We start from the raw sequence: 27,267 nt of genomic DNA, 5'->3' as shown, positions 1-27,267 counted from the left end.
TAACATCCTTGTTTGCTACCTCAGATTTCCCAAATGACCTTGGGATAGTCGTTTTGCTGAGATTCATCATACCTCTCTCTCCATATAAGCAGTGCAGCTGTTTGCATCTGATCTATCTGTCTTTCCCAAATGCAACAGAGTTTATAATATGATTCACCAGTACAGGATGGGAGGGGGTGAATCATGCTTTAGATCCATATATTGACTAGCTCTTCACTGAGTGTAATGGGAGCCCGATTGAGTTGCTGAGATAGACTTATGCTGGAAATCTGCATGGTTAGCAACACAAATCCCACCTCAGCCTCACTCTGTCATTGAAGGGATGAAACAGGAGTCTCCGAAATAGAGTTCATTCCACACAGACAATGGAACATGCAAGAGAGTGGTGCTCACCTCTCCATGTTGACTGCAGAGAAATCAAAACCAGTAAGGTTTTAAATGGTTAAGGAGAGTCAGGACTTCCACTCTGCTGGAATCATTTTGGCGATGTGGAAGGCAAACCATCCTCCATAGTTGCACATATACATGTATGTATACATACAAGCCACGTACAGGTGGTGCCAAGGGCACTACCTATCCAGTATGCTAGGACAACCCATTGACTAAACCCTGTGCTTTCATTTGGCAGACTAGGAGATACCACAGCAGCAGAGGGAAATGAAGAAGGAGTAAAGAATTGCCTTGGAGAGAAGGAAAGTATTGCATCTTATACCATACAGATCAGGAAGGAAAGATACAGGAGGACTACAAGGCCACATCCTCAGATAAAAGCACCTAACCACAGATGTAAGAGTCATTCAACCCCATAAGTTAAACTGTCCTGATTGCTAATTTTTGCATGGCAGTTGTGTTTGCATGGATATGACAGAACTGCTATGGAACATGGCTCAATTTAATGCCTAGAGTAGGAAAAAAATATTACCCTACTATTTTGGGTTGATCTATTTGTTGTTTATTATTACTGCTGTTGTTGTTGCTGTTTTGTTTTATGTAGGTGTCTGGGATAAGAATGCAGGATTTTTGTGTCTGTCTTACCCACCTGGTCTAACTTACTGCTAATTTCACCCTGATTGGCAGCTAAATTCCACCACTCTGCTCTCACTCTCCCTCCTCTGAGCCGACATAGGGCAGCTTTCATGCTCTGCTCACAGAGGCCGCCTTTGCAACACACCTGCTACCAAAACCTTGCCACATAAACCCAACACAGTGTTTTCTACCTGCCCCTCTGCAAGCGTGTTACATTCAACCTCGTGGCTGTTCTGAAATGCCCTGCTTTCTACATTTATTTTCACTGTCGCAGACAGATCCCTGGTAGAGCTTTTCTTGGTAAAGTCGTTACAAGTCAGCCAAGCATTCTGTCACCATCCCAAAGTTTTGCCCTCTAGCTGTACAAACTATTTCCTTTCCATTTCTTTATGGCTTCTGCTGAGAGCAACACGCCTTTACAAACTGCTTCTTTTCAGAAACCCTTGTGAGGCCACGTCCCTTGAAGTCAACACTTCTCCAGTCACCTCTATGCACTCAGCCCTCCCAGCTTCCCTGCTGATTTCCTTTCATTTCCACATCCTGGAGTCAGGTGATACCATGGGATTCAAGCCAGAAAGGACTGAGATTTCTAGCCAGGGTGACTGCATACCCAAGCTAGAAATCACGGCAACAAAAGATTCACGTCCTGAAGGTGAACACACAAGCTCAGTACTTGTTTAAAGACAGGATTTTCATTCCAAGGAGAGAGGTTGCAGCGTGGGCTCACAATGCTAGTGAAGAAGGAAAGACCAGTTGCCCTGGTTTGATCTCAGGTGCCTTAGTGTAATGCTCATTTCCCTGCTCAACCAGAAATGAGCATGAAATGTGCATTTCCCTCCATCAGAAAGGAGGTTTCAAATGCTGTGAGTTACTCATCACCCTTGATCATGTACCTTCCCACTATTCACAGCCACCTTGTGCTGTTATTTGTTTGTGGGGCCACTAAACATCTGCAGACTTTGTGGGGGTGTAACGCCACGAATATTTTCTCCAGCAGAAAACCAGTGTTTACTCTAAGAAGGTTAAAAGTACAAAGCTCTAGACTGTCATTATCCTGCACCCCAAAAGCATGATAGAACAGCAGTCTGCTTGGGAATGAATAGGCACAGTTAGGCCAGGAGATGAATCAGGACTGCTAGGCACCACCTTGCAGCCTGACAGATGCTCCTGAGAAGAGGGATGTCTTTTAACAACAGTGATGAATCAGTGTTTGCTGACAAAAGGCATTTTCTCAAGGAATTCCCCATCAGCTGTAGGTGCGCCATAAGTGATTCGGGCTCTCATTAGCCCTAATTAGCTAACTGTTCAAACGATTTCTCTATTATTCCAGGAGCCTGTAGCATGGAGCACATGTCTGCTGCCTGACAGGTGCTCACTGCAAAGTGTGTTTTTCCAGCGTAAGGCTGCTGCTGCAGGGATCACTGTGCCCACCACAGCCCTCCAGTATCTTCTCCACCCCTTTTGGACTTCACTGCTGCAAAGCCCTACTGCTCACTGTTGTGGCAGCGTGGATGGTTTCAATATCCTCATATATTTTTTAGCACTGTTCCCTTTCCCCAAAATTTGTGAATTTCAGCCATCTTCTCCCAGGCTGCCTTCCCCTATGAGGTGGATGAGCACGCTACCTTACAAACAGAGGTTTAATTCCCTTCTGATACATAGAGAAATGAGAATCACAAGACCAGAACTGTTTCCTAGCTCCTGAGCTTTGATGCGTACTGTGGGCCTGTTACAGATGGCCTGGTGATTTAAAGCACTATCCTGGGACTCCAGATCCCTCTTCCATAAACATGAGGGTTGACCTTGCCAAAATCTCCATGGCTGGAATTTCTCTCACCTAAAAATAGCCCTCAAAGCTCAGCAGCCAGTCTCCCTCTGCAGAGAGAGGCACCCCCTAATTCACATCTAATACAGGCATATGAGAAAAGTGACATGAATCACTCTCCTGAGGTACTAGCTTTTCTCTGCACGGATGGCAAAAGGCTCTCACATGGCTGCTTTGCACTTAACCCCTAATAGTTAAATGATGTGAGAGAGGGCAAGAATTTTTAGAAACATCCAGGTCCCACATCTCAATTTCAGTGGGAAATGAGCAGCACAGTCTTGTAAATCTGGACTTTATATGCTCTGCAGTGATGCTTCGCCTTTCTAAAACCCAACTGTTTTTTTCTCGTGGTGAGGTTCAAAATAAACATGAGATACTCAGGTGCCGAGAATGCAGGCACAACTACATGTTAAACCTACAGCCCCAGGCTGAGGCTTGTGTTCAAAGGCCACTGCAAAGAGCTGTGCTGCCAGCAGAGAGAGCCAAAGCACAAGGCAGCAAGCTCTGCAGGATGCATTTCCAGAGCTGCATCTAAATTTGTACTTCATGGGGTGAATGGAAAACATCTTCTGGCGGTCAAGGACCCCCTTCTTAGAGCACCCAGAGCCATGGATATTTTACTTACCATCAGTCTGTCAGGCACAACAGCCTTGCTCCCAGCCAGGCATCCCTTCTCATTCTGCTTTTCTGCTGCAGGCTGTACATTGACAGCCATCTGCCAAAACCCAGGCTTCCACCAGAAGGTGGGGCCCATACCCCACAAAACATGGAGCAAGCTCTTGGCAACATCATCTGCTCTTGGTCAGCACCTAGAGACCCAGACACACTGCTCCAAAACGATCTGAGCAAACGGGGCAGCATCTTTGCAGATGTAATCTACAGTGCAACTCCCTGGGTTGCAATACAGTGTATTTGCTCTGTAGACTTCATGTCTTAATGATCTTCTTAATAATTTGCTGTAGTACTTTGGAGTTTAAAAAACAAATAATCCTGCCTGGAAATCCATCTGCTTATTAAAGAGCCCACAGCCCTGATCCAAGGGGCTCATCTTTGCTCAGAGTCACATCTAGATGCCAATTTCTGAGCAAGACTTTGATGCTACCTCAGTTTGCTCTTGGTTGTCTATCATAAGCAGATGTGGAATGAGGAGCCCTGGCCAGGATCCTGCAAGGCAAACAAGCCATGTCTAATTTGCCCCGTGCAGTTCTGTGCCACAGCTCCATGTCAGCATTAGACCATTTTATGGTTATCATCCCCAAAAGAAGACAGCTATAGCAAGTGCTAGATGGAAGCTTACATTACTGTCATGGAAGCTCTCACATCACTCTCAGCAGTAGCTCAGGCAGGTGTCCTCTCCATAAAACCTCCCTTCTTTAAGAAACGATGTCACTGTGGTTCTCTAAACTACAGAAGAAAGTTGCCAGAGCACAAAACAAGAGGTTTTCTAACACATGGATTTTGTGATTTACAGTTTCCTCTTCTCACTACCCAAAAGAGATGGATCTTGGAGAAATTGTTGTGGCTGAAAGGCCGGCTGAGAGGAACCTATATGCAGAGAAGCAGCCAAGAAGCCAGGACATGCTGGGGAGAAGTGGAAAACAAATCCACCAAGTTTTCAAGTATCTCACAGGGGAGATGAAAGAATATGGAGAGTGGATGAAAAGTAAGCACAGGGATATGCTGGGGCTCTCTGGAATGGCATGGTGGGAATGTCCACATCACCAACAGTACATCCAGTGCTGGGCCACAAGACTAGGGACCACTTCACCTTCTCAGACACAGCAGAGCAGGCATGGCCTGAACTCACTGTGAACTTCTGGTGCTTTAGCCCAAATTGTGCTGTTCTTGAGAAAGAAACTTCACTGTCATTACCATGGGCGCACATATAATTCAGCACAGGCAAAAGATGTCTTTTACACTTAATCAGTTATGTCATTAACATTGTGTTCCTCATAGCAATGCCCAGAATCGCACGTCAGAGCTGAGGATTTGGACTTGTTTGTAAGTGCTTTGGATCAGTAGCCATCTCCCTGTCCATGTGTGGGCTGGCAATGTGGACTTGACTTCTGACTGTTACAGGCAAAGGCTTTATATTTACCAGCCTTTGGGGAGTAATAAGCACCACGAGTGTTATGTTCCTATAAAGTTCAAAGCAAGTACTGATCTCAAAGGTTTACTGTCCAGGCAGGAACAATACATCAGCAGATGGTCCGTGTTACCCAGAATTATTAGGGATTTGGGCTTTGAGATGGTGTGCAAGATTGGGACTTCTCTGTCAAGGCAAGGTTCATTAGCAACACAGCTCCAACAAAGGAAGAGATTGAAGAGGAGGTGAGCAGAGTTACCTCCATTCAGGGAGCTCAGAAGGATGGCAGTTTCATAGAATCATATAATCACTGAGGTTGAAAAGACCACTGAGATCCTCTAGTCCAACCATCAACCCGTGCCTGTGAACACTCTGGACCATTTCAGCATTTCACAGCAGCATTCACCCTTCTTGAAAACCTTGGGATAGTGACTCCACCAGCTCACTGAGCAACCTGTTCTCAGTGGACCCAGTTGGGTTCATCAGCAAAAAGGGATGTCTCCTTTTGCTTTTTATTAACTACCTTGCTTGGTAAACAGCTTTTATTACTTGATGTCCTGAAAGTCTTCCTGCACCTGCATGTTCATCATGTTTGAATACAGTTAAAACTAGTGCTTAAACCCAAAAGCATTGCTGATATTTCCCATTTATCTCAAATGGGTCCAATCATTTTTCTCTAAAGAAGACACTCCTTCCTGGTTGTAACTGCCTGGATCACCAGCAACACACTGCTAAACAGATGTACATGCAATCAACCCTTAAGACACACTGCAGCCTTTTGGGAAGTCTCTCCCAGGGATGCTGGATAGATGTAGAGTGGTGTCTGCCCCTTGAGAGTACTTTTCTTTAAGCTACCTCTATCACAAAACAGAACTTAAGAGCCAACTGTAAATAAACAGAGAAGGGAAGTGGAAAAGAAGGGGGTGGTGGGAAGCTGTTACGAATGAGATATTGCCCAGATTCTAGAAGCAGCCTGGCACTTCACACTGCGTCTAATTAACAGCGTAAACTGAGTAGCTGAATTAATTTCACATATTTAAGAAGGTGAAAGGTACAATGTGTGCATGCAGGCAGAGCTTCTTTCTCATTTTCTTTCACTGTGTTTAATAACACACAGCATTACAGTGCCATTTCCAATTCACCCTCAAGTTAGTTTGCACAAGGGTCAGGAACACAGCTACTGCAGTGCTTCAGATCCCTCTTCTGCACATGGACTACTGTACAGAGATGCCCTCAAGCAACCTCGTACCCCCGAAGTGGATGGGTTAGAAGCTAGGAAATGGGGGAGCAGTGTCCCCCCCACTGTAAGCAAATCTCATGTTTACAACCTGACTATAAGTCTATGTGTCCCAACAAGGTGTATCTCAGAGTTCTGAGGGAACTGGCCAATGTAGGCACCAAGTCACTCTCAATGATATTAGAAAATTCATGGCAGTACAGTGAAGTCCCTGGTGACTGGAATTTGGAAAGATATGGATTTGATGGATGGACTACCTTGCAATTCAGACACTTCACTAGCCTTGTTGACCTTTCTTGGACATGTTTCATCATCTCAGTGTCTTTCTTGTAGTGAGGAGCTCAGAAATGAACGTACCAGTTGAGATGCAGCCCCTCTAGTGCCAAGTACAGACAGACAATCACTTCCTTAATGCTGGTGACTATATTACTTCTGATGCAAGCCAGGATACCTTCTTGGTATTGACCTCTTTAGTCGCCTGGGCACACTGCTGGGTCATTTTAAGACATCAGTTGACTAACATCTACAGATCCTTTTTGGCCACAGAGCATTCCAGCCACTGCCCAAAAAACCCATAGTGTTATGTGGGCTAGATCTAACTGAAGTATTTGATCTTGTTGAAGCTCACAGAATTGGTCCCAGCTCATCAATGTGGCCTATTCAGATCCCTCCATAGAGCCTTCCTATGCTCAGGCAGATCAGCACTTCCAACTTCATATCATCTTCAAACTTACTGAGGGTGCGCTCAATCTCCATCAGTAAAGATATTACACAGAACTGTCCGTCATGTCATTGAGTCTGAACTGTGCACCAGGCTGTAAGCAAGTAAGCAAATTCCTACTACCTCGTGTATCTGAGCACTGAGCCACCTCTGCCATGGGGACCTGCATCACACCCTCCCTCGCTTTACCACCTGACTTTTCCATGTTTTGGATCACCAGCTTTCTCTGTAAAACAGCAGGAGTGTTTCTTTTATATTTCCCTATCCAAATACAACCTAGTTTCAGTCTTTGCCTCTATCCCTCTCTGCATCTGAATGATACAAAGAGAAGGGTCTATCTCCTTGTTAAATTTATAGCAGAATTTTCTGCAAAGACTTTTATTTTTTTTTTTTTTTACCACCATAAATAAACCATTTTTTATGAATCCCTCCACAGACTCTATAGCAGGGCCCAGTCCCTGTTATTTCAAGTGCCAGATGCAAAAATATGCTCAGACAGCAATAAATCAGAGCCTGTTTTTATAGTCCTGTTGATACATCACCTCAGCTCTGTGGCAAGAAAACTACTGTCAAGCTGAGTGTGCTTTGAATGAGTCCCAATGAAAAGGTGTCTTATCACCAGCATTTTTATCTCTTTCAGATAAACCCCTCATGGTTCAGCTGGTGGACTGGATCTTGCGAGGCACCTCTCAGGTGATGTTTGTCAACAACCCTTTCAGCGGGCTCATCATTTTAGTGGGGCTTTTCATCCAGAAGCCCTGGTGGATGCTGACGGGCTGTGTTGGAACCACCACATCAACATTAACTGCACTGGCTCTCAGTCAGGAGAGGTATGCGGGACCTCATGTCTGAGATCACCATTATGATATCAGGAGCACGCTGATGGGTTGTAGTCCTGTTTTGAACAGTATTAGATTCAGCAGACCCACTTTCCTCATTTGGCTTGGAAGAAGTTAGGTGAGGACAGAGCTGCGGTCCAGGATGTGCTGGTCTGTCTTGATAGTTGGCCAACACTGTGAGAGTAACATCATCCAACACTACAAGTCCAGTTCTCTCCCTGATAAGCATTTAAGTTTTGCCATCATCACAACCATACAGTTTGGGTCACAGAGAGATTCCTGGATCATCATTCTTTAACAGTCTCAAAAATCCTGCCTTCCACAGACCTCTGCAATGAAACCAGGCAAATACCTCACTGCTTTTTCTATCCTCCCCCTACACTCCCTTCACCAGGAGCAGGATATATTTAAGATGCATTTCAGTGAGTCTCTGTGGCAGATCACCTTCTGCACAGCTTGCTGCTTTGCAAACACTTCTCTGTATCACAGATCAGCCATTGCAGCAGGGCTGCACGGCTATAATGGGATCCTGGTGGGACTGCTCATGGCTGTCTACTCGGATAAGGGAGATTACTACTGGTGGCTTCTTCCCCCTGTGGCAGTTATATCCATGGCCTGGTAAGTGTCACCTCTCTCTTAGGCACAGTTCTCAGAGAATAAGGAATTCTGCTATGTGAATTTCATACACATTGCATTTCCCATCTGCACAGTCCTCTACATCAGTAGATCCAGCCAAGGTAGCACTGAAAAAAGCTCTCTGTTGAATGAAACACACTAGCAGAAGGTCAGTCATACCTGAAGGACAAAGCAGCCCTACTCCAGTGCACATTTATGGACCTCATCAGCAGATCACAGTGGGGTGGATGTCACTATGCCTAGCACTCCTATGACTCTCCCTCACCCAGCTGCTGACCTGACCTGAAGCTTCTCCTTCAGGCTGAATTCCACCTTCCCATCTCAGATGTTGCAACCAGTCACGAATCGAATTATTTCCTACAACTAGTTCCAAAAGCTAGACAGCATCCTTTCAGAGCTATATTTACCATTTCTAAATACAGACCGTTAACAGCACTACAGAATCTATTTAACAGCCTCAACAGAAATTAATTCAAAAGCCACATTTTCATCACCGACAGTGACAAGATACAAATCATGACTGCATTTCACTGCTTTTGAAATCAGATTTTTCAGTATTTTATTTCACTAGTCACTCTCGGCGAAGGTCATTTTGAGACACTCTCAAAACCCAGAACATGTTGCAAGAATGTTTAGTCTGTCTTGTCTGCCAGAATTCCCCGAGGCTTTTTATTCCAACATTTCCCTGTTTTTCTAGTTCGCAGGGCTCGAGGGCAGAGCTGAAAGGTTTTAAAATTAGACTTTTCAGAGATTCTCTTTCTTCAACCAGTAGTTTGGATCTCAGCTTTAGAAGTCGGTATTTCTTTAATTGTTTCTTTTTTTCCTGACGAGATGTGTAGCTGGCAGAAGCTTTGTATTTCAACACAGAAACTGGGACGCTGTTTTCACTGAAGTGGTGGGTTTTTGTTTTTTTTCTATAGCAGTGAGCAAGGAAGCCTTTAAACTGCTCTGGAAACCAAATTCATCATAAAAGAATAGGCTTTATCTGAGAATACAAAAGGAGAACAAAGCATTTTTTTTTCCCCACTGATAATATCTTCATAACAGGACACAAGAAGTTGCTTTTGAAATGCCAAATAATTGGCTTGTTTTGTTTTCCGGTTTGTTTTGCTGTTTTGTTTTGTTTTGTTTTAGATTAGAACCAGTCTAATGTTCTTCTGGGACTCAAATCCAGCTTCTCGAAGAATTCGGGTCTTAAGTTGTATTTCCGTAAGCTACACAATGCTTACTGCAACTCTGAGGCTGACTGTAAGGGTGGCTCAGTCCAGCTGCATCACCAGATCTCAGATAAAAAACCATCAAAATACAGCCCATTTCCATCAAGTACATGACCTGCACTCCCACTTACATATTTTCTGGGCCCCACTTAACCAAAGAAGACCAAAAAAGTAATTTAAGTGGTGAGAAGACTCCTCAGCAATATGAGTCCACAGATGAGTGTGATAGATGCTGTAAAAGGACAAACAGCATTCTCTAACTAGATGCAATCTACTAAATGAAAGGAATTCACTGCCTAATGTTTCCAAAGGAACAGCATTGGCTTTCACTTACCAAAGCTTATGACCAAATGGTAGGATGCTTCACTATTGCAACTATGATGAACAAGCTATACTTGTTTCTCTTTTCCTATCATTCTCAGTCCAGTCCTGTCCAGTGCTTTGGGATCTATTTTCAGTAAATGGGACCTTCCTGTGCTCACTCTGCCCTTCAATATTGCGGTGACTTTGTACTTGGCAGCCACAGGGCACTACAATCCTTTTTTTCCTACGACCCTCATCAAGCCTGTAGCATCAGTGCCCAATATCACCTGGTCTGCAATCAATGTGCCTCTGGTAAGTTCGATTGCCCCTAAACATGCCTCAGTTGCTGTTATCACACAAGTATGTCCAGATATGCATGCTCATTGTCTGGATGTGGTCAAAGGGATGTCAGCAGGATGGTCGATGAAAAGAGGGAAGAAACATCACAATCTCAAAGAGGCAGAAATTCATTTACACCCATTCTCCTTTGGCCAGCTCTAGAACTGGAAAATGTCTTGTTACATCCACATTCCCAAAGAAATGTTAAGGGGAACTGATATGCTTCATCCAAGGTAATAAGCTCAAATCATCCCCAACACAGAATTACTCCTTAGGAGGGTCACATTTTTTCTTCTTCACTAAAGTAATTTACAACAAAACCACAACAAACACACACTGATCACATTACCACCCCAGAGCAAATAAAAGCCCATCTTGGACTGATGAAATTCAGACCAAACAAGAAACTAACTCTGGACTGAAGGGTGTAAATGCCTACATTCACCCAACAGCCCTGCTCAGAGCCAGGGTTGCTACCTTTCCTTTCTAACCAATACCTTGGACAAAATAACTGTTGTGTCCTCTGCTCAGAGCTACAATAACACGTCCTCTATCTACTGGCTGTTGCAGCTCTTGCAATCCATCCCAGTTGGTGTTGGTCAAGTATATGGTTGTGAAAACCCCTGGACTGGAGGCATCTTCCTTGCTGCTTTACTCATCTCTTCCCCACTTATTTGCTTACATGCCGCAATTGGATCTACAGTTGGGATGTTTGCAGGTAAGAAATATTCACCAACACTGTCTCAATAAGGAGAATCTTGGATCTTGTTGTTCCAAGCCAAGATGAGACTCTGTCCAGGCCTTGCAGCTGTGTGGGCTGAGGGAATGTACTCCCATTTTTTAAAGCATCTCTGAATTTTAAAGGTCTTACTGAAGGTCACTCCGCATGGTGAAGGGAATAACAGAAGCTGGTTTTTCTTTAAGCTCTAAATTTGTAACTAAATTTGTAACTCTGGCAAGTGGTTTGTTCCATCTTGCTTAACCCTACTGGCATTGGATGAACACCACCCGGAACAGCCTCCACTACCAGACAACACTCCACTAACCAGAAAAACAATCCTTGCTTTCAAGAATAAGGTGGGCTGTGCAATTTGTGTCATGATACCGTTTTTAGTGATAGTCTCGAAGCATATGAGAAGTCCTACAGAAGTACCTATGATGTCAGGCTTGTTGCAAAACCTCAGCTCGCATCCCACTGGGGAATTTCTACAGCAGTGATGGAGGGATCAGAACACACTGAGTGTTTTAGCAAAGGCCATGAAGAAGAGCTAGAAAATTCTATTACTCCTACAAATCTGTGTCTCTACTGTGCATCTGGGTACATGTGAGATTTAGACAATACATGTGAGCACAGCTTTCTGCAATGAGGAAACCCACGTGAGAAAGCCTTCACATACTCTGGCTGAATCTTCCATCCAGAGATCCTAGGGACTAAGTAGAGCAAATCTGGGGTGTAAGTAGGAAATTTTACCTGAGGAAGCATTTGAGACTGAGCCAAACACTGTAAACTTGGCTGGATATCAGGGAAGAGACTGAATTTCCAACAAATAAGGGGTACGTCCTGCAAATACTTCCCATAGCTCACATCCTGGGTTTTTGTGTTGTTTTTTTTTTTGTCTTGTAGCACTGAGTATTGCAACACCATTTGACAGCATCTATCTTGGCTTACACAATTACAATTGTGCTCTCGCATGCATTGCAATTGGAGGCATGTTCTACGCCCTGACCTGGCAGACTCATTTGCTTGCCCTTGCTTGTGGTATGTATCTTATATTATAAGGGAAGCCAAACATTTTTTGCATTCACACAGTATATGAGCAGTACAGGACAACTCTGAATTAAGTTTGGAATTCTGATTTCCTGCAAAACTCTGAAAGAGTTATTTCTGTCATGGCATCAGATTTGAGCTTGGAGGTGCAAGCCACAAAGGCAGAAGTAAAGGCTTCTAGATAACAAGGCTTCAGATAACAAAGAAACATCTAGAAACAGTGGAAGGAGTATTTGTAAGGAGCACAAGCTATGCCATGAACAGAAGCTTAAAAATTTTTCAACTCAGGAGACTGGTAGAAGCCATTCCAGAATTGTAATTATCCTTAGAGGATTTGCCTCCTAAGAAGAGAGATACTGCACGAGTTCAGTTTAAAAATCATTTAGCCAAAGACACCCTCCTCCAGCAACAGACAAAACCAGATAATATGGGAAGTTTAAGAACAGTGTACCATGTGGAAATTCCTCATGAAGGTTAACCCAGCCTCCAGCCATTTGTCATGTTTAACCTGAACATTTTTTCTCAGTTGCTCAGGAAGTGGCTCTGATCCCCACAACACACAGCTCAAGTTGTGTCAATGGATAAGAGAATATCACCATCATCAGCTCTTGGCAAAACCATTTTCTTGCACTGTCCACCATTACAGAGCATATAGGACCAATTGTAGACCACATGGCCAGAGACAGCATTGGAGCCCATTAACCAGCTATTGAATTCTAACATTACTCCTCACATAAGATGAAATGATTTACTGTGCATTTGGGTATTTTTATTATTTCTGATTTTCTATTTTCTTTCCCCAACCTGAGCTGTCTTTGGTCTTCTTTTGTCAGCATTGTTTTGTGCCTATGCTGGAGCAGCTTTTACGAATGCACTATCTGTGGTAAGTTTAGATATTTTGTGAGTTTTGTTTGTTTGATTTAGCTATGTTCTGATTTCCTCATGGTACAATGCCAAGGAAATGCTCCAAAATTCTCCATGTCACTTCCAACAGTGTTGAAACAAGTGTGCTGCAGCCAGCAGCATTTCTTATAGATGGTGCATCAGCTGAACCATGCACCTGCAAACTCTATGATTGATAACATGACTTCAAAGACCTCTGGAGCATATAATCCAGAATGGAAATCTGCACGTATATGTGAATTCCTGCAAGTGTTTATGGTTTAAGATGCAACATTAATTTGCAGCCAATATTTTTAAGTGCAGTGGTCTAAAATTTTCCTTGCTTTTCCCACTCCGCCCTCAAATTTTTGTCCCAAGTTTGGTCTGGATATGAGAACAATGATTATTTAAGGAAAAAAAAAGAAAAAAAAAAGCAATTTCTCTCTTAAATACAGAATCGTTGTATCTGGGCAGTTCAAGAAAGAAATGAAGCCAGAGCTGCCAGTCTTTGTTTCTTCAAGATCTGAGAGAATAAAGTAAAACCACATTTTAATAAAATTGATTTAGTAACTTACAATAATAATAAAAGTAGAACTAACAGCTTAAATGCATTAAATGTACTCATATGGCATACTCTTAATACCGGGTAGGTCCATGCAAAAGGCTGCTTTAAGCACACCTGTTTTGGGTATGGATCAGGAAAGAGGACATCTAGTTATTCTCCCTGTAATTTTGGTTTTTGGCAAACTCCAGGATAGATCAGGACTTTGGGTCACAGAGCAGAACTGTGGGGTAGATGCAATGCCAGTAATCCGTGGGCACTGAGGACTGAAGGTGTGTGAACAGTATTCTCAGAACAAATTTTACAGGGCCATGAGAGTAGGAATTTGGTCATGTCTTAGGCAGTTGAAATGTCTACGTGTGAGCTGGATGTCTGGGCTTTTGTTGCAGTCAGCAGAGCTCTGAAGCTTGATTTAGATGCTTCAATATTGCTTCTGAGCATCATGTTTGCCAACAGCTGTACCTTCAAGAGGACCCAGGTCTACACTATGAGATGCCTTACATAGCTCTGCATATTTTACAAACCACTGGACCCTTCTACATTTGGCAGCAGAGAAGCTTCCCAGACATCCAGGGACCAAGCACACACGTAGACTTCTCCATACCTGCCCCTGAGCATTCTCCTCCACATCTGAATGGGCAAAAGTCTATAAGGATGAGGGGGCTTCAGGAAGATACATCCTGTGTCACACTGTTCTGATGAGAGCAGCACCCTCACAACTTCTCAAATGCCACAATTTAGCAGCGGGGAGAAGTAAGCAAAGGGAATATGCAAAAGAGGTTCCAAAATACACCTAATTGTCCATTCCCCTCCCAGCTTGGACTGCCACTCTGTACCTGGCCTTTTTGCTTCTCGGCGCTTCTCTTCCTGTTAATAACCTCAGACAACCCAGCCATCTACAAAATCCCCCTCTGCAAAGTCACCTACCCGGAAGCCAACAGGATCTTCTACCTGAGAATGAAGAGAAGAGCATCAGAGAGCAGAAGAGAAGAGCAGAAGCGAAAGGAGCAGAAACCTTCTGGCGACTCAAAGATAAGCACAGGGGGCACTCCCTTGTGCACCCCCAAAAACAGTCGCAATCACTGATTTCAAATACCCGGGAGTTGGCAGTTTCCAAGCAGTTGGTTGGATGCAGCAAATATCACCTTCAGCAGCAGCCTGTAAGCCAGGGATTCAGCACTGCAATTTCTGGATGAAATACAATTTGCCCTTGAGCTAAGCTTTCCAAAAAAGCACTCAGGTAACATAATAATGGCTGTCTTATCAATCCACATGTTGTTAACTTGAAAGCCACCTCTTATCAACAATAATTATACGAATAGGCAGAAGAACATAAACACTGACAAGGAGCTGTATTTAATTTTAGATGTGTAATTTAACAAAATAAATATGCCAAGAGAGCTGGTATCTAATAATAATAAATAATGTAAGAAATACATCAAGTGCAGCACTTTAAATTAAGAACATATATATTTGAAAGTAGAATAAACAGACTGATCTCTTCCTTTCTTGTGTCCCATCAATGTCTTCCCTTCTTTTTGTGTCTTAACAGCTACAGCACACACGGGTAAATATTTTAACAGAATGCATACTATTTTTGGTGCCATCTCCTGATTCCCCATTAAGTGTCAAGACAATGAAAGTATGAATATATGTGCTTTAATCATACTGCAGAAATGACTAGCCAGCAATGATCAAAACATTTTTCTTTTCCTTGCATCGCCTTCTGTCTTAGAAATAGAAGATCCTGCTGACTGCAGGATTACAGATCTGAATCCCTGCATGCATCCAGTGGAAAACAGAAACATTTTACATAAAGAATGAGATAAATATTTACTGTTGTTAGCAATTACTGCAGTTCTTTCTCCCCTTTTCCTAGGGAAACTGATCCTTTGCATTAAGCTACAAGCAATAAGCAAGTCAAATACTGTCCTTGTCTGTTGTGGGGGGGGGGGACTGGGGTCATCTCCTGTGTTTTCAGGAGCTGTCCAAGAGAAATCTTGTGAAGCACCATCATAATCATCATGGGAAATAGGGGGTGGCCTTGCTGCTGAGTCACCTAGTGGGGTGCTTTCTAACAGGGAAGGTCCAGTTGCCCACAAGAGCGCTTTCCTTAGGAACCCTTCCAAAACCACTAGAAAGAAAGCCTAACAGAAAGGCTTCCACATTCTAAAGTCATTTCCTGTGATCAGTTTAAGAATCTTATGCACAAAGGTTCTTGAAGATTTAAGGTCAAAACTCAAAGGAACATCACTCGGTGTTCAGATTAGATGCTATCCCTTTTGCATCTTAATGTGGGGTTGTTTTGCACGTTCATTTGAGTCTGTCTGAGCAAAGAGATGGGGGCCAAGCTGTAGTGTTGTATTTGAAGCTTCCTTTAAAAAGGTGCTCCCCCCGTCCTAACCAAGGGAATTTCTATGTCTTTATAAGCACCAGGTTTGCAGCACCAGAATCTGCAGTCACTCTAAGCAATCCTTAGAAGGGCCACCCAGGATTGAATGGGAGACAAAAATATGGTGCAATTAGAAAACATTTGAACATACATACAAAGGGAATTTAGGTTCTGCTTCTTATTTGGATTACAACAGATTTGACATTCTACCCGGGAGGAAAGCCCCAAACATGCAGATAAGACCAAATTTTTGTAGACAAGATAACCCTGACATTGACTATGTAGAGTTCCAGTGAATTGTTCAGACTTGAACACCTACGTTACATCTCTGTCCCATTTTAGACCTCAGGATAACCTCTGAATCTGGCCATATATAGAGGTCTTCCAGGAAAGCACTAAGGGAATGAGTGAGTATTCCTGCGTACCATATATTTCCTTAGAGATTAATAAGAGAGCAAGAATCTCAGCAGCCTACTCAATAAATTAGTCATTAGACTTTTGTTTAGATGGAAGGGACTGACCATAGTTTGATATCTTGCCTACCTCTACCAGAGAAAGGAAGATCAGACTAATGTTCAGCTGCAGTAAATGCATTACAGCAACCAAAGGCTCCCATGGAAATCACAGAATCCTCCAGGAAATGCTGAACCCTGACAAATGAAGGTATAGCTATTTGTCACACAGGTGGAGGGGAACCACTGATTTAGAAGAAACAGAGTTCGCAGAAATATTATCCAGGCATTGAACACAAGCAATAAAGCCTTCAAAATATCATAGAGGGCTGCTGCAGATGGTTCTACAATCTCAGACATGGCTAAAGGAGTTTTGCAGGCTGCCTATGCAGCTGCTTATTCATGTATGGTAACTGAGCTAAAAAGAAAAGCAATAGGGAACAAAGAAACCACCAGAAAAGTATCAGCAGGCAGTGAGGAAATCAGAGAACCACAGGAGAACAGGTTGGCAATCCATCCTTTAAGCCACACAAACAAAGCAAACCAATACTACTAAAAAAGAAAAGAAAAAGGTTTTGTATGGCCACTAGAGATCAGCGATAGATCAAGGTTCCAAATTCCGTAGAAAAATGAAGTCAGGGGATCTCTTCATCTGCTCTACAGTTTAATTTACCTCATAGACAATCTAGCTTCAGAGGAAGAGTTGAAAAGAAGCAGCAGTTAGAAAAATTCTGCAATAAATTCAGCTAAAATAACATTTCAGAAAAACCTAACTGTGGTTAATTATGTCGAGCACATGATTTATTTTCTTAAAAATAAGAGTCGAGTCCAAGTACAATATGGCTACTGGAAAGAATTTGTCATGAAAGAGCCATTACAAACATTAACTTCTCAGCCACAAGCAAATCCATCCTGAAATCAATTAGCAAAGCAATTTCTAGGGTTGAAGTCATCCATAAAGAATAGAGAATAAACAGGGTTATTCTGTCCCTAGCTAATCAAAAGATTTGAGTAACTATAGTCAGTACTAACAACTCTTGAAACAGGAAAGATAAATATCAGATGTCTTCTGGATGGGAGCAGTAGACAATCGAATCACTGACTGAAGTTATCAGGGGCTGCAGCTCCAAATTTCAGCTATTTCCAAAAGTACCAGTGATCTGATATAAATTAGATGTGCCTATAGAAAAAGAGAAGCCAAAAAACTAAACCTCTTCTATAGTCAGAGCAGTCACTTCAGCCAGCTTACCTCTGCAGTAAATAAAATAAATATTCCTGTTCAAATAAACACTCGGAAACCAAGCAGTGCAAATGGGAACAGACATTGTCACATCAATGAATTATAAGATGCCTCCTCCATGAGCAGAGAAGCCCGTCCATTTTGTTATAACTGGATTCCACTACATATGCCACATGACTCCAAGGAAAAATGCTTTCACTGTTTCTTCAAAGGCCATCTATTTACTTCTAAACCCTCAGTTAAAAGAAGAAATATATCTCCTCACATAGGCTTAAGCACATGAGGTGCACGCTTCAGATGTCGTTGTCTGGGTACTGATGACTGCAGAATGATCTACATTCTGCTCTGAATGAACAACTAGCAGAGCTGTGCTAGGGAAATATGAAGGGGTGGAATTTGCCTTCTCAGTGGACATTAGTTACAGAAGAGGCCAAAGCCATATTGAGCACCTCATTGCCCACCAGGTCCCTTCATCTGGTGGCCCTTTTCCAAGGGGACGTATAAAATCTGGGAGATGATGCCAGACCCAGGAAGTTCAGCATCCAGTAGACCTGCAATCACAGGTGAAACACACAAGTCCTACCTGTCTATCCTTTTCCCAGAGCACTTACATGGCCAAGCTGAAGCTAAAAAAAAAAAATAAATAAGTAGTCATTTTCTTTTTTAACTTGAACCAAGATTCAAGTTAAACACGAGCACCTAAATCAGGCTGGCAGTGTTTTGGTTTTTGAAAGCTATTTGTTGTTTGCAAGGGCTTAGGTTGGAGATATTCCTTTCCTTTCTGCTTTCATCAATAAGTTCAGCAGAAGCTTTGTCTCAGAGGTTGCTTAGGATTGAATTTGTTAACTAGCCTCAGGAAGAATTTGACAAGTCAGGGGCACTGGTGGTTTGTGAAGAGCTGACAGGAAGAAGAGATTTCTAGCCAAAGGCTATCAGAGACCTCTCTGAGACCCCTTTATGGAAGGAGACTCTCTAGGAGCAGAGGTTTTGACAGCAGTCAATAGTGGAAACTGTGACATGAGCTACCTGAAACCACTGAAGGCCTCGCTGGGATGTGAGATAGAAACTCTACTAACAGAAATCATTACCTGTGGATTACCTGTGGAGCTCAGTTGGGGCTTGGTCTGGGGTCACACGCTTCTCTAGACACTTAGGCACAGAGCATGCTCAAATCCAACCTGCAAATACATTAAAAAAATGCATTTTATAACTGGCTACCTCTTGAATCTTGTTGAATCTCAGCCCAAAGTTAAAACCAGGCATTTCAGTCAAAGTCTGACCTGACATGGAGCAATTTCCACTCACTGCACAGCAGCAGGATCTCCATGTTAGCTGGCAGATGGAGTGAGCACTCACTACTGGCACGTCGGGGCTTTATAAGTCAAAAACACTCCTATAGTATTTTAACAGTGCTTCATTGATCTGAGTTTGCTTTGGGCCTGTAGTGTACAATGTGGCCTTGGGTTTGAATTCAGCCACAGCAGGTAAGAGAGAACACTAGGATATATGATGAAATTCCAAAGGGAGACAAGCAGAGGATAAGCAGGTTGGGAGATGTCCCGCATGCAAACAGCTACTGGAGTTCATTCTCATGCTGAGTTAAAGCTGGACATCCAGGAACCCCTCATGTACTAGTGGGACCCAGTGTGGATTGAAGCAGCAGTACAGAAGGGACACATTACAGAGGGATGGTGCCAAGTTCTCTGCCCAGGAAGAGTACCTGAAGTTGTGAAGTTGGAAAACCTATTCTTGTGCTTCCAAACATCAATGGGGAAAAGTGTCTGCAGGGTTGTATGGGAAGGGAAAGCCAGACAGAACAAGATGGCTTGGTCTGCTCTCCCTGAGCATGTTTTCTTGCCACAGTGCCAGAGTTGCTCTGCATTAGAGCCAGAGGCACTTCCCTCCCAACTCCTTTCAATACTGCTGCAAGCTTAAAATAAATGCTGTAATTCTTTCAGACATTGTCACAGAGCCCCTCAGCAATGTCAGCACCTCTTCTACCAATAGCCACAATTACAGACTGGTGTCTCAGTGCAAGCAAGAGTACCAAGTGATCAGACAGGGAGGGCAAGTGAACCTTCCCACCAGCATCCTGGCAGCCACCAGAAAATACCAAGTGGGGCTTTATGTTTCAGAAGGGTATTAAAGCAATACAGGACATCACTGTGAGCTGAAGAAAAAAGAAAAAACAACAGAACTTTACCAAGTATGATAAGTTCCTGAATTTTCCAGCTGCTGAGAAGCTGCTCTGTGCTTTGTCAATGCCAGATATCCCCAATCTGCAGTGCTGTCTGTATTCCCCAGCACAGGAGGCTGGTTTTTCTTGGTTGAGCTGTGGGTTTGTTGTTGCTTTTTTCTGTTAACAGATCACATTTTCAAGGTAGCAGAACTGCCACCACCCTTAGAGGTGAGGTTGGTTTGCCAAACCCTCTCCCCTAACTTCTCTTTAAACAGAAGTGCACGTTTAACTTGGAAGCTGCAGAGTTCAAAAAGGGAACAAACTCTTGGTTGCAGATGATTTTCCAGTTCTCAGGGGGTCCTTTACAAACTCCTGCAGCTGTTGCAACAGCTGGAATTCGCACGTCCCAGTGGCAAGATGAGAAGACCAGGGACAGATCTGTGGAACGCAAAGGTTTCTTTTACCACACTTTGCCTGAGAACAGGAACAGAGTTTGCGTTTGGGCATCTCCAGATGCAGCTCAGTTGCCTCAGAGCATTTAACAGCTTAAGCTGCTGTGGATCTGCATTCTCACATCCTTCTCCAGGGACAATACATTGCACAAAATGTTGAGGTAGAGCTAAATCCATGCTCCCAAAATATGTAACTTCATTCAGAACAGAAGGAGTGAAGCACACAGACAGGTGAGAGCACTTCCAAAAACCCAGATACCTCAACCATCAGAATGCCTAGACATAATGCAGAGGCTGCCTAGCACATCTCTGCAGCCACAGAGCAAATTGTGCACAAGGCTAAGACAGATGGAAAGATCCTTGCATTGCACAACTATCACAATGTAAAGTCTTTCTTTCCCCTCATTTTTCCTCATTTCAGGGCACCCTTGCCTGTGCTATGTTTTGCTTCTCTGCTCTTATCTCATTTAACTCAGTACTGACAGCTCCTTCCTCTGCCATCCACAAACCTCTGCAAAACTACTCAGCCAGGAGCCAGGCAGATACTTTCTGGCTGCAGAGAAAAATAGAAAAGCAAAGATGATGACAAGCTATCAGCCAGCTTTCTTACCTTAGCTGAGTGACTTTATTTCACTTGTGTAAATTAAATCCTGTTCAGGGTATTTTCCATTCCCAGAAATTGAATTAGCCAGCAGACATGATTTTCATTTTTTTATTTTTATTTTATTTTTTCCCTATTATCTACTACAAAATGTGAATCTTTGCAGCAAATGGATATCTGTGTGCTTATGTGCATATATGAAAACACTGCTCTGGAGTTCTGCAACAAAATCCCTCAAGCATCTACAGCCAGTGCAACTACACCACTAAACGTTATGCTGATCATTAACTTTTTACACCTTCCCACAGTCTGATGATCCATTTCCAGAAGCTACTGGTCCTCTTTGTTTAGCTGATTAGACCTGTGTGACTCATGCTATGCGCAGCACCTTCTATTCTATTGCCTGCTTGGCAAGGAAATAGTAGCCACTGGGATTTATCTGCTGAAGGACTTTCTTCCTGGAGCTATGTCAGTGTTCTGCTCATTGCTAAAGCCTAACAGCTGCCTGTCCTACAGTGTATAGGCATGTGAGAACGGATTCTTTCCTTGAAAGCAGGCAGGGACTGAAATCCCCGTCATCAGGGACAAAGGAGAGAGGAAGTGAAACTGTAGTAAGCTGAGATCAGATGCAGGGGTGTTGAATGAACTGCCTAAAACTGCAAAATCGAATGAAGTAGCAGAAAAACACTTTGTCTTGTGTCATAAAAAAATGAGGCAAGTGTGGCCAGCTTTAACATTCTCATGGAGCTCAGGCTGTCTTAAGATGGATCTGGAAAAAGAACTTATTTGGGTCTGGGCTATTTCCTGGAGTCAGAAACACAGGGCAGGGATTTTAAGAAGAGTCTGAGGATGCCCCATCCCTGCAGGTGTCCAAAGCCAGGTTGGATGGGGACCTGGGCAGCCTGGTCTAGTATTAAATGTAGAGGTTGGCAGCCCTGCCTACAGCAGTGTAATTGGAGCTTCATGATCCTTGAAGTCCCTTCCAACCCAGGCCATTCTGTGATTCTATGAAGCTGAGATTAAGAATTGTTTGAGTTGCAGTTTCCTGTCCAGTCCTGAAGGACAGTGATACACTTAGCCTTGGCTTCCAAGCTCTCTAGGATTCTGATGGGTTTCAATATGGCTGATGCAGTCTACAAAGGAACAAGTGATGTCAGAACCAAGAAGCCTCAAGGTTCAGACACATGGTGTGAGGCAGAGAGCTTTGCTCACCACCAGCTCCTGGATCCAAGATCAAAGAACGAACAGGATCACACCAGGTGCCAGCAGAACTGATTTTCCCTTCTCCAGAACAGATACACACAACAGGGAAAGTGGAGAAGATATGGAAGTATCTGAAGCTAAAAGCAGCTGTACTGGAGATCAGTGCCTTCCAGACAAGTGCACACTGTCCTGAGAGCAAGTTGGTTATATTGAGTAATTAAATTTAGGATCATGACGGTGAAAAACTTCCATTGTAAAGCCCACAGATGCTTGTGGCTTACCCACATTTCCATAGGTTTTCAGGCCAGCCAAGAGAAATGCCCACTGCTAATAAGAAAACAGGTATCACTGCTTGGAAAATGGAAAACAAATCCAAAGGAGGGGACCCAACCAGATAAATAAACTCAGCTCTTCTTGGACTTGTATTTCACCAGGCATCCTTGTTTTTTGGGTATCCTTCAGGGACATCTCCTGTGCTCAATGCCACAGCCACCTCTATGCTAATAAACAGAACTGTGCCAGGTGGCAGCTCATCGTTGCTATCTAGGCAATGAAACAGCAGCACAATCATTGCTGGCACTCTCAATGCCATTCTTCACTCCTGTTAGCAATATTTTAAATAAGCATCTTGAAATACCTACAAATAAGTCACTAATTACTTGCTAACCCAACGCTCAGCACATCAGTCTGCAGGGAGAGTCTGAGCCTCTGGTACATAATTTCTGTGACAACATAGGACTTTTTTACAAGCTATAAGCCATTTATAACCCACTCTTTACATAGTCCTTCTCCACTGCCATCCCAGATGATAGACACTCTAATCAGTATGTGAGCTTTTAGATACTAGTCATGTACCCTTGCATCTGCACATACTGAGTAGCTGAGTCCTGGGAGCAGGTCAGGATGGACAGAAAGGACAGAGGGCCTCTAGAGCAAGAATACAGCATGTGTGTGCCATGAGAACTACTCAATATTTGGAGCACACATCATCAGTAGTGTCCAGAGGCTCACACAAGCACAGAGCCTGGGGAGCTGTGGCTAAGCCAGGGGCAGTGAATTGGTATTAACGAGGCCTCTGGAACTTGACATCAGAACATCTGCTGATTTTTGTAGCTGCATAGGCAGCTGTATCAGAGATAAACCACAAGAGGGAGACGAACAACAGAGCTGGACTGCTCTCCCCTCCTGTATTCCTGACGGCCGTTTGCTAGAGAAAACACTGTGCAGCCATCGTGCTGAGGAATGTCAAATAACAGCTTTCTCTAGAGAATTTTTACAGGCCAAATTGAAGGGTCAGGAGCTGCCTACATCAGCGTGGCTTTTGGTTCAGTCTATATAAACCCCAAACTATTTTTCTCAGCAAACAAGTGCAAGATTATGACATGCTCTCTGCTGAAACAAAAATTTCCACTCTGTTTTTGCTCATAAAAACAAGATGGTAAAAGTAATGTGGCCACAAACACTGATGGGAACAGGCTTGCTGGTGTTGCTTCTCTAGACACCTGGGCTCCAGGACATCTCAGCCTTTACTGGCTATAGAACCTGCATCTCCAGTCAGCATCTGAGCTGGGCATTACCTACCTGTAGAAAAAGAGAGAGAGACTGAAGCAGATTCTGAGTGATCAGGTCAGTAAGTATTACAGCAGGAGACTAGACCAGGTGAGCTCCAGAGATGCATGTGTTATCCTACAGCCCTAAGTCACTGGATCACTGTTTTTGATGCTGTCTCCCATAACATCCTCATAGAAAAGTTAATGAAGTGCTGGTTAGATAAGTGAGCAGCAAGGTGGGATGACTGCCTGAATGCTTGAACCCAAAGTGTTGTAATCAGAGGAACAAAATCAGATAGAGCCCAGTCAGTGGTGTTGTTACCCAGAAGAAAAATGTGTAGAATCATAGAATGGCCTGGGTTGAAAAGGACCACAATGCTCATCTAATTTCAAGCCTCAGCCCAGAGGTCCAGCCTGTCCAGATCCCTCTGTAGTGCCTTCCTACCTCCAGGCAGATTGACACTTGCTGACTCCCAACTACAGGAGAGACAGGAGCATACTAAGCAAGTCCAGAAAAGAGCCACAGAGATGGTTCTACAAGGAAAGACTGAGGGAGATGAGACTGTTTCTCCTGGAGAAGAAAATGTTTGGGGGAATATTTATCACTGTGTGTAAATATCTGATGAGAGAATAAAAAAAGGCAGAGGGAGACTCTTTTTAGTGGTGCCCCGTGACTGACCCGCACACCAGTGAGAGATAACAAAACTATAGATACCATCTACATTTCACAAACAGCCCAGCCTAGTACAGTCAGGACATGGTCTGAGTTTTAGCAATCTGCAGAGCTGCATATGTGGATTTATGTCACTTTAGAATACCTGTTGAGTCCAAGAGCTGCTGCAACCCCCCGTGCTGATCCGTGCAGTGCAACCTGAGCCAAGGAACACAGCCAAAACCATCAGCATAATGGCAATCTGCTAAGTGGCTTTCAATACACCTCTTGAAGGCAGCAGAGCCTTGATAGAGGCATGGAAATAAAGCGTGTGAAGCTGGGTTAGGGCCATAAGAGTGTTTCCTGGCAGAGCTGACAAGTTAGTTCAAACACTGTACCCAGCTAGTTCAGCTCCTGCCTGATCATTCAGGCACTTCTCCAAACAGCTCAGGTACTAAATCTGATTGGGATCCAGCCACCAAACTCTCTTCTGACAATGCCAACCACTGAGCTCAGTCCAGGGGGCCTTCTCAGAGCCTTCTCAAGGAATGGCCTCTTCCAGTCTTCCCAAACCCCAAAAGATCAGTGCAGACATAATTCATCAAGTGTTTAGGTTGGCACCTCACTTGGCATGGGTTTAATTGTACACGTGTACAACATTTTCCAAAATTCCCACTCTTCTCCACCAATCCCAGCCCTTAGGCAATGCCTGGACACTGAGCTGTAGGCAATCCTTCCTGCAGGTGAGCCTCGCACCCAGCCTGCTGGAAATGAGCCCAGACTTTTTCAGAAGATAATTATTGGAAATGTATAGATTTTCTGATGCAGATGCTGCAGCAGTTTAGCCTTCCCCATAGCTGGTTGTGTCTGCAGTCTGATGACCCTATCACATGTCAGAGAATCTCATGGATCCTGTGCCTGCAGTTAACAAAGCAGGCTGTGCCAGAGACTTCATTCCTACACAGATACCAGCAGAATGTGATCTTGTTATTTATGAACCAGATCACTGATAAAATAAACAAAGCTTTACTCCAAGACATCCATCCCACACCTGCGTCCCACATCAACTTCTTTAAAGTGCCAAAATAGGACCCAGCAGCCTGAATCTCACCTCTTAAAGAGCATGAAAAATGTGAAGTCTAAAACAACATCCTACCATACTTTGTATGGGTATCTCCCATGTGGGTTACTCATTGCATTTCTCTTCATTTGAGTTTCATCTTATGAAACAGAAAGCAAAGGCAGCCCAAAGAGAAACGAATAGTGAAGGGGAAAAAATGCACTGAAATGGAGCAAAGCATCTTCCTCTGCAGCACCTCCTTTCCTTGTGCTACTTTTTTTGCTGGATATAAAGTCAGTGACTGGCAGCATCTGACTGATGCCTGTGAGATCAGAGAAACGCTCATGCAGCAGTCTCAAGCCGACAGCCATCGTCAGAAACCCTGTTCACAAGGGGAAAAAGGGAATCCAGTCTCCTGTTTAAAACTTCTCCATCAGAAGAGATGCACCCTGGGAATTAACACGATGCAAACAACGTCACTTCATTCATGCAACATACGCTCTATTTCCACTGAGCTGGGAGCAAAGTCTTAAATCTAGATGGGTTCTTATTCAACAGCTCATTACTCTTGTTTGCAGGGTTGCTTCTCTAAGCCATCACTCTTTTAGAGTCCTAAAGTGTATGTAGCTGTGGTTTAAATTAGCCTGACAGGTTCCTTAACTTCACAAGAATTTTTGCTGCTCTTTCTCCTATTATTCACTCCCTCAAGACTCCCCTCTCCAGCTTCATCTCTGCCTTTCACAGCTATTTCACAGTCTTATAAACCTCTCAAATATGCCACACTTCTGATAGTCCGGATTCCTCCAGCAGGCTAGGGAGGCAGTGTTAAAAATGCAGAAGAAAAAGAAAAAAAAAGATTCCTCATATAACTGGTAATAATAATAATAATAAACAAACAAATAAACAGTGGAAACAAGTCTTCCATTCCAGTGTGTTAACAAAATAGTGGCTCCAAAAACTGCCCAGAAACATCTGAATCCAGCAGGCTGCATGTTATTGTGGTAGCTCTAAAACCTTCACAGCAGGAACATCAACACATCTGCAGTTGAGTTTCTTCACCACCATAGAGCCAACATTTTGGGAAGGAAGGAAGGAAGGAAGGAAGGAGGGAAGGAAGGAGGGAAGGAAGGAGGGAAGGAAGGAAGGAAGGAAGGAAGGAAGGAAGGAAGGAAGGAAGGAAGGAAGGAAGGAAGGAAGGAAGGAAGGAAGGAAGGAAGGAAGGAAGGAAGGAAGGAAGGAAGGAAGGAAGGAAGGAAGGAAGGAAGGAAGGAAGGAAGGAAGGAAGGAAGGAAGGAAGGAAGGAAGGAAGGAAGGAAGGAAGGAAGGAAGGAAGGAAGGAGGGAAGGAGGGAAGGAGGGAAGGAGGGAAGGAGGGAAGGAGGGAAGGAGGGAAGGAGGGAAGGAGGGAAGGAGGGAAGGAGGGAAGGAGGGAAGGAGGGAAGGAGGGAAGGAGGGAAGGAGGGAAGGAAGGAAGGAAGGAAGGAAGGAAGGAAGGAAGGAAGGAAGGAAGGAAGGAAGGAAGGAAGGAAGGAAGGAAGGAAGGAAGGAAGGAAGGAAGGAAGGAAGGAAGGAAGGAAGGAAGGAAGGAAGGAAGGAAGGAAGGAAGGAAGGAAGGAAGGAAGGAAGGAAGGAAGGAAGGAAGGAAGGAAGGAAGGAAGGAAGGAAGGAAGGAAGGAAGGAAGGAAGGAGGGAAGGAGGGAAGGAGGGAAGGAGGGAAGGAGGGAAGGAGGGAAGGAGGGAAGGAGGGAAGGAGGGAAGGAGGGAAGGAGGGAAGGAGGGAAGGAGGGAAGGAGGGAAGGAGGGAAGGAGGGAAGGAGGGAAGGAAGGAAGGAAGGAAGGAAGGAAGGAAGGAAGGAAGGAAGGAAGGAAGGAAGGAAGGAAGGAAGGAAGGAAGGAAGGAAGGAAGGAAGGAAGGAAGGAAGGAAGGAAGGAAGGAAGGAAGGAAGGAAGGAAGGAAGGAAGGAAGGAAGGAAGGAAGGAAGGAAGGAAGGAAGGAAGGAAGGAAGGAAGGAAGGAAGGAAGGAAGGAAGGAAGGAAGGAAGGAAG

At 43.8% G+C, this 27,267-nt stretch overlaps 1 protein-coding gene across 1 annotated transcript; it reads left to right on the top strand.

Annotated features, from left to right (window-relative positions):
* The first annotated feature begins 658 nt into the window (after positions 1 to 658).
* LOC140264072 (urea transporter 2-like) lies at positions 659 to 14,527 on the top strand. Its single transcript, XM_072359541.1, has 9 exons — positions 659 to 786; positions 4,323 to 4,514; positions 7,536 to 7,725; positions 8,224 to 8,352; positions 10,010 to 10,202; positions 10,800 to 10,947; positions 11,854 to 11,988; positions 12,831 to 12,880; positions 14,258 to 14,527. The coding sequence occupies exons 2-9, from the start codon at positions 4,349 to 4,351 to the stop codon at positions 14,525 to 14,527; spliced, it is 1,281 nt and encodes a 426-aa protein (XP_072215642.1). The 5' UTR covers positions 659 to 786; positions 4,323 to 4,348.
* Positions 14,528 to 27,267: the final 12,740 nt, after the last annotated feature.

Source organism: Excalfactoria chinensis, chromosome Z, assembly GCF_039878825.1.
Source record: "Excalfactoria chinensis isolate bCotChi1 chromosome Z, bCotChi1.hap2, whole genome shotgun sequence".
NCBI lineage: Eukaryota > Metazoa > Chordata > Aves > Galliformes > Phasianidae > Excalfactoria > Excalfactoria chinensis.
Note: the sequence above shows the minus strand (reverse complement) of the source record. Positions and strands in the feature narration are given on the sequence as shown.

Coding starts and splice junctions, on each gene's coding strand:
- LOC140264072 (XM_072359541.1), top strand. CDS start 4,349: ATGGATCTTGGAGAAATTGTTGTGGCTGAAAGGCCGGCTGAGAGGAAC. Junction 10,203..10,799: donor CTGCAATCAATGTGCCTCTG/GTAAGTTCGATT, acceptor TGGCTGTTGCAG/CTCTTGCAATCCATCCCAGT. Junction 11,989..12,830: donor TTTGCTTGCCCTTGCTTGTG/GTATGTATCTTA, acceptor TTCTTTTGTCAG/CATTGTTTTGTGCCTATGCT.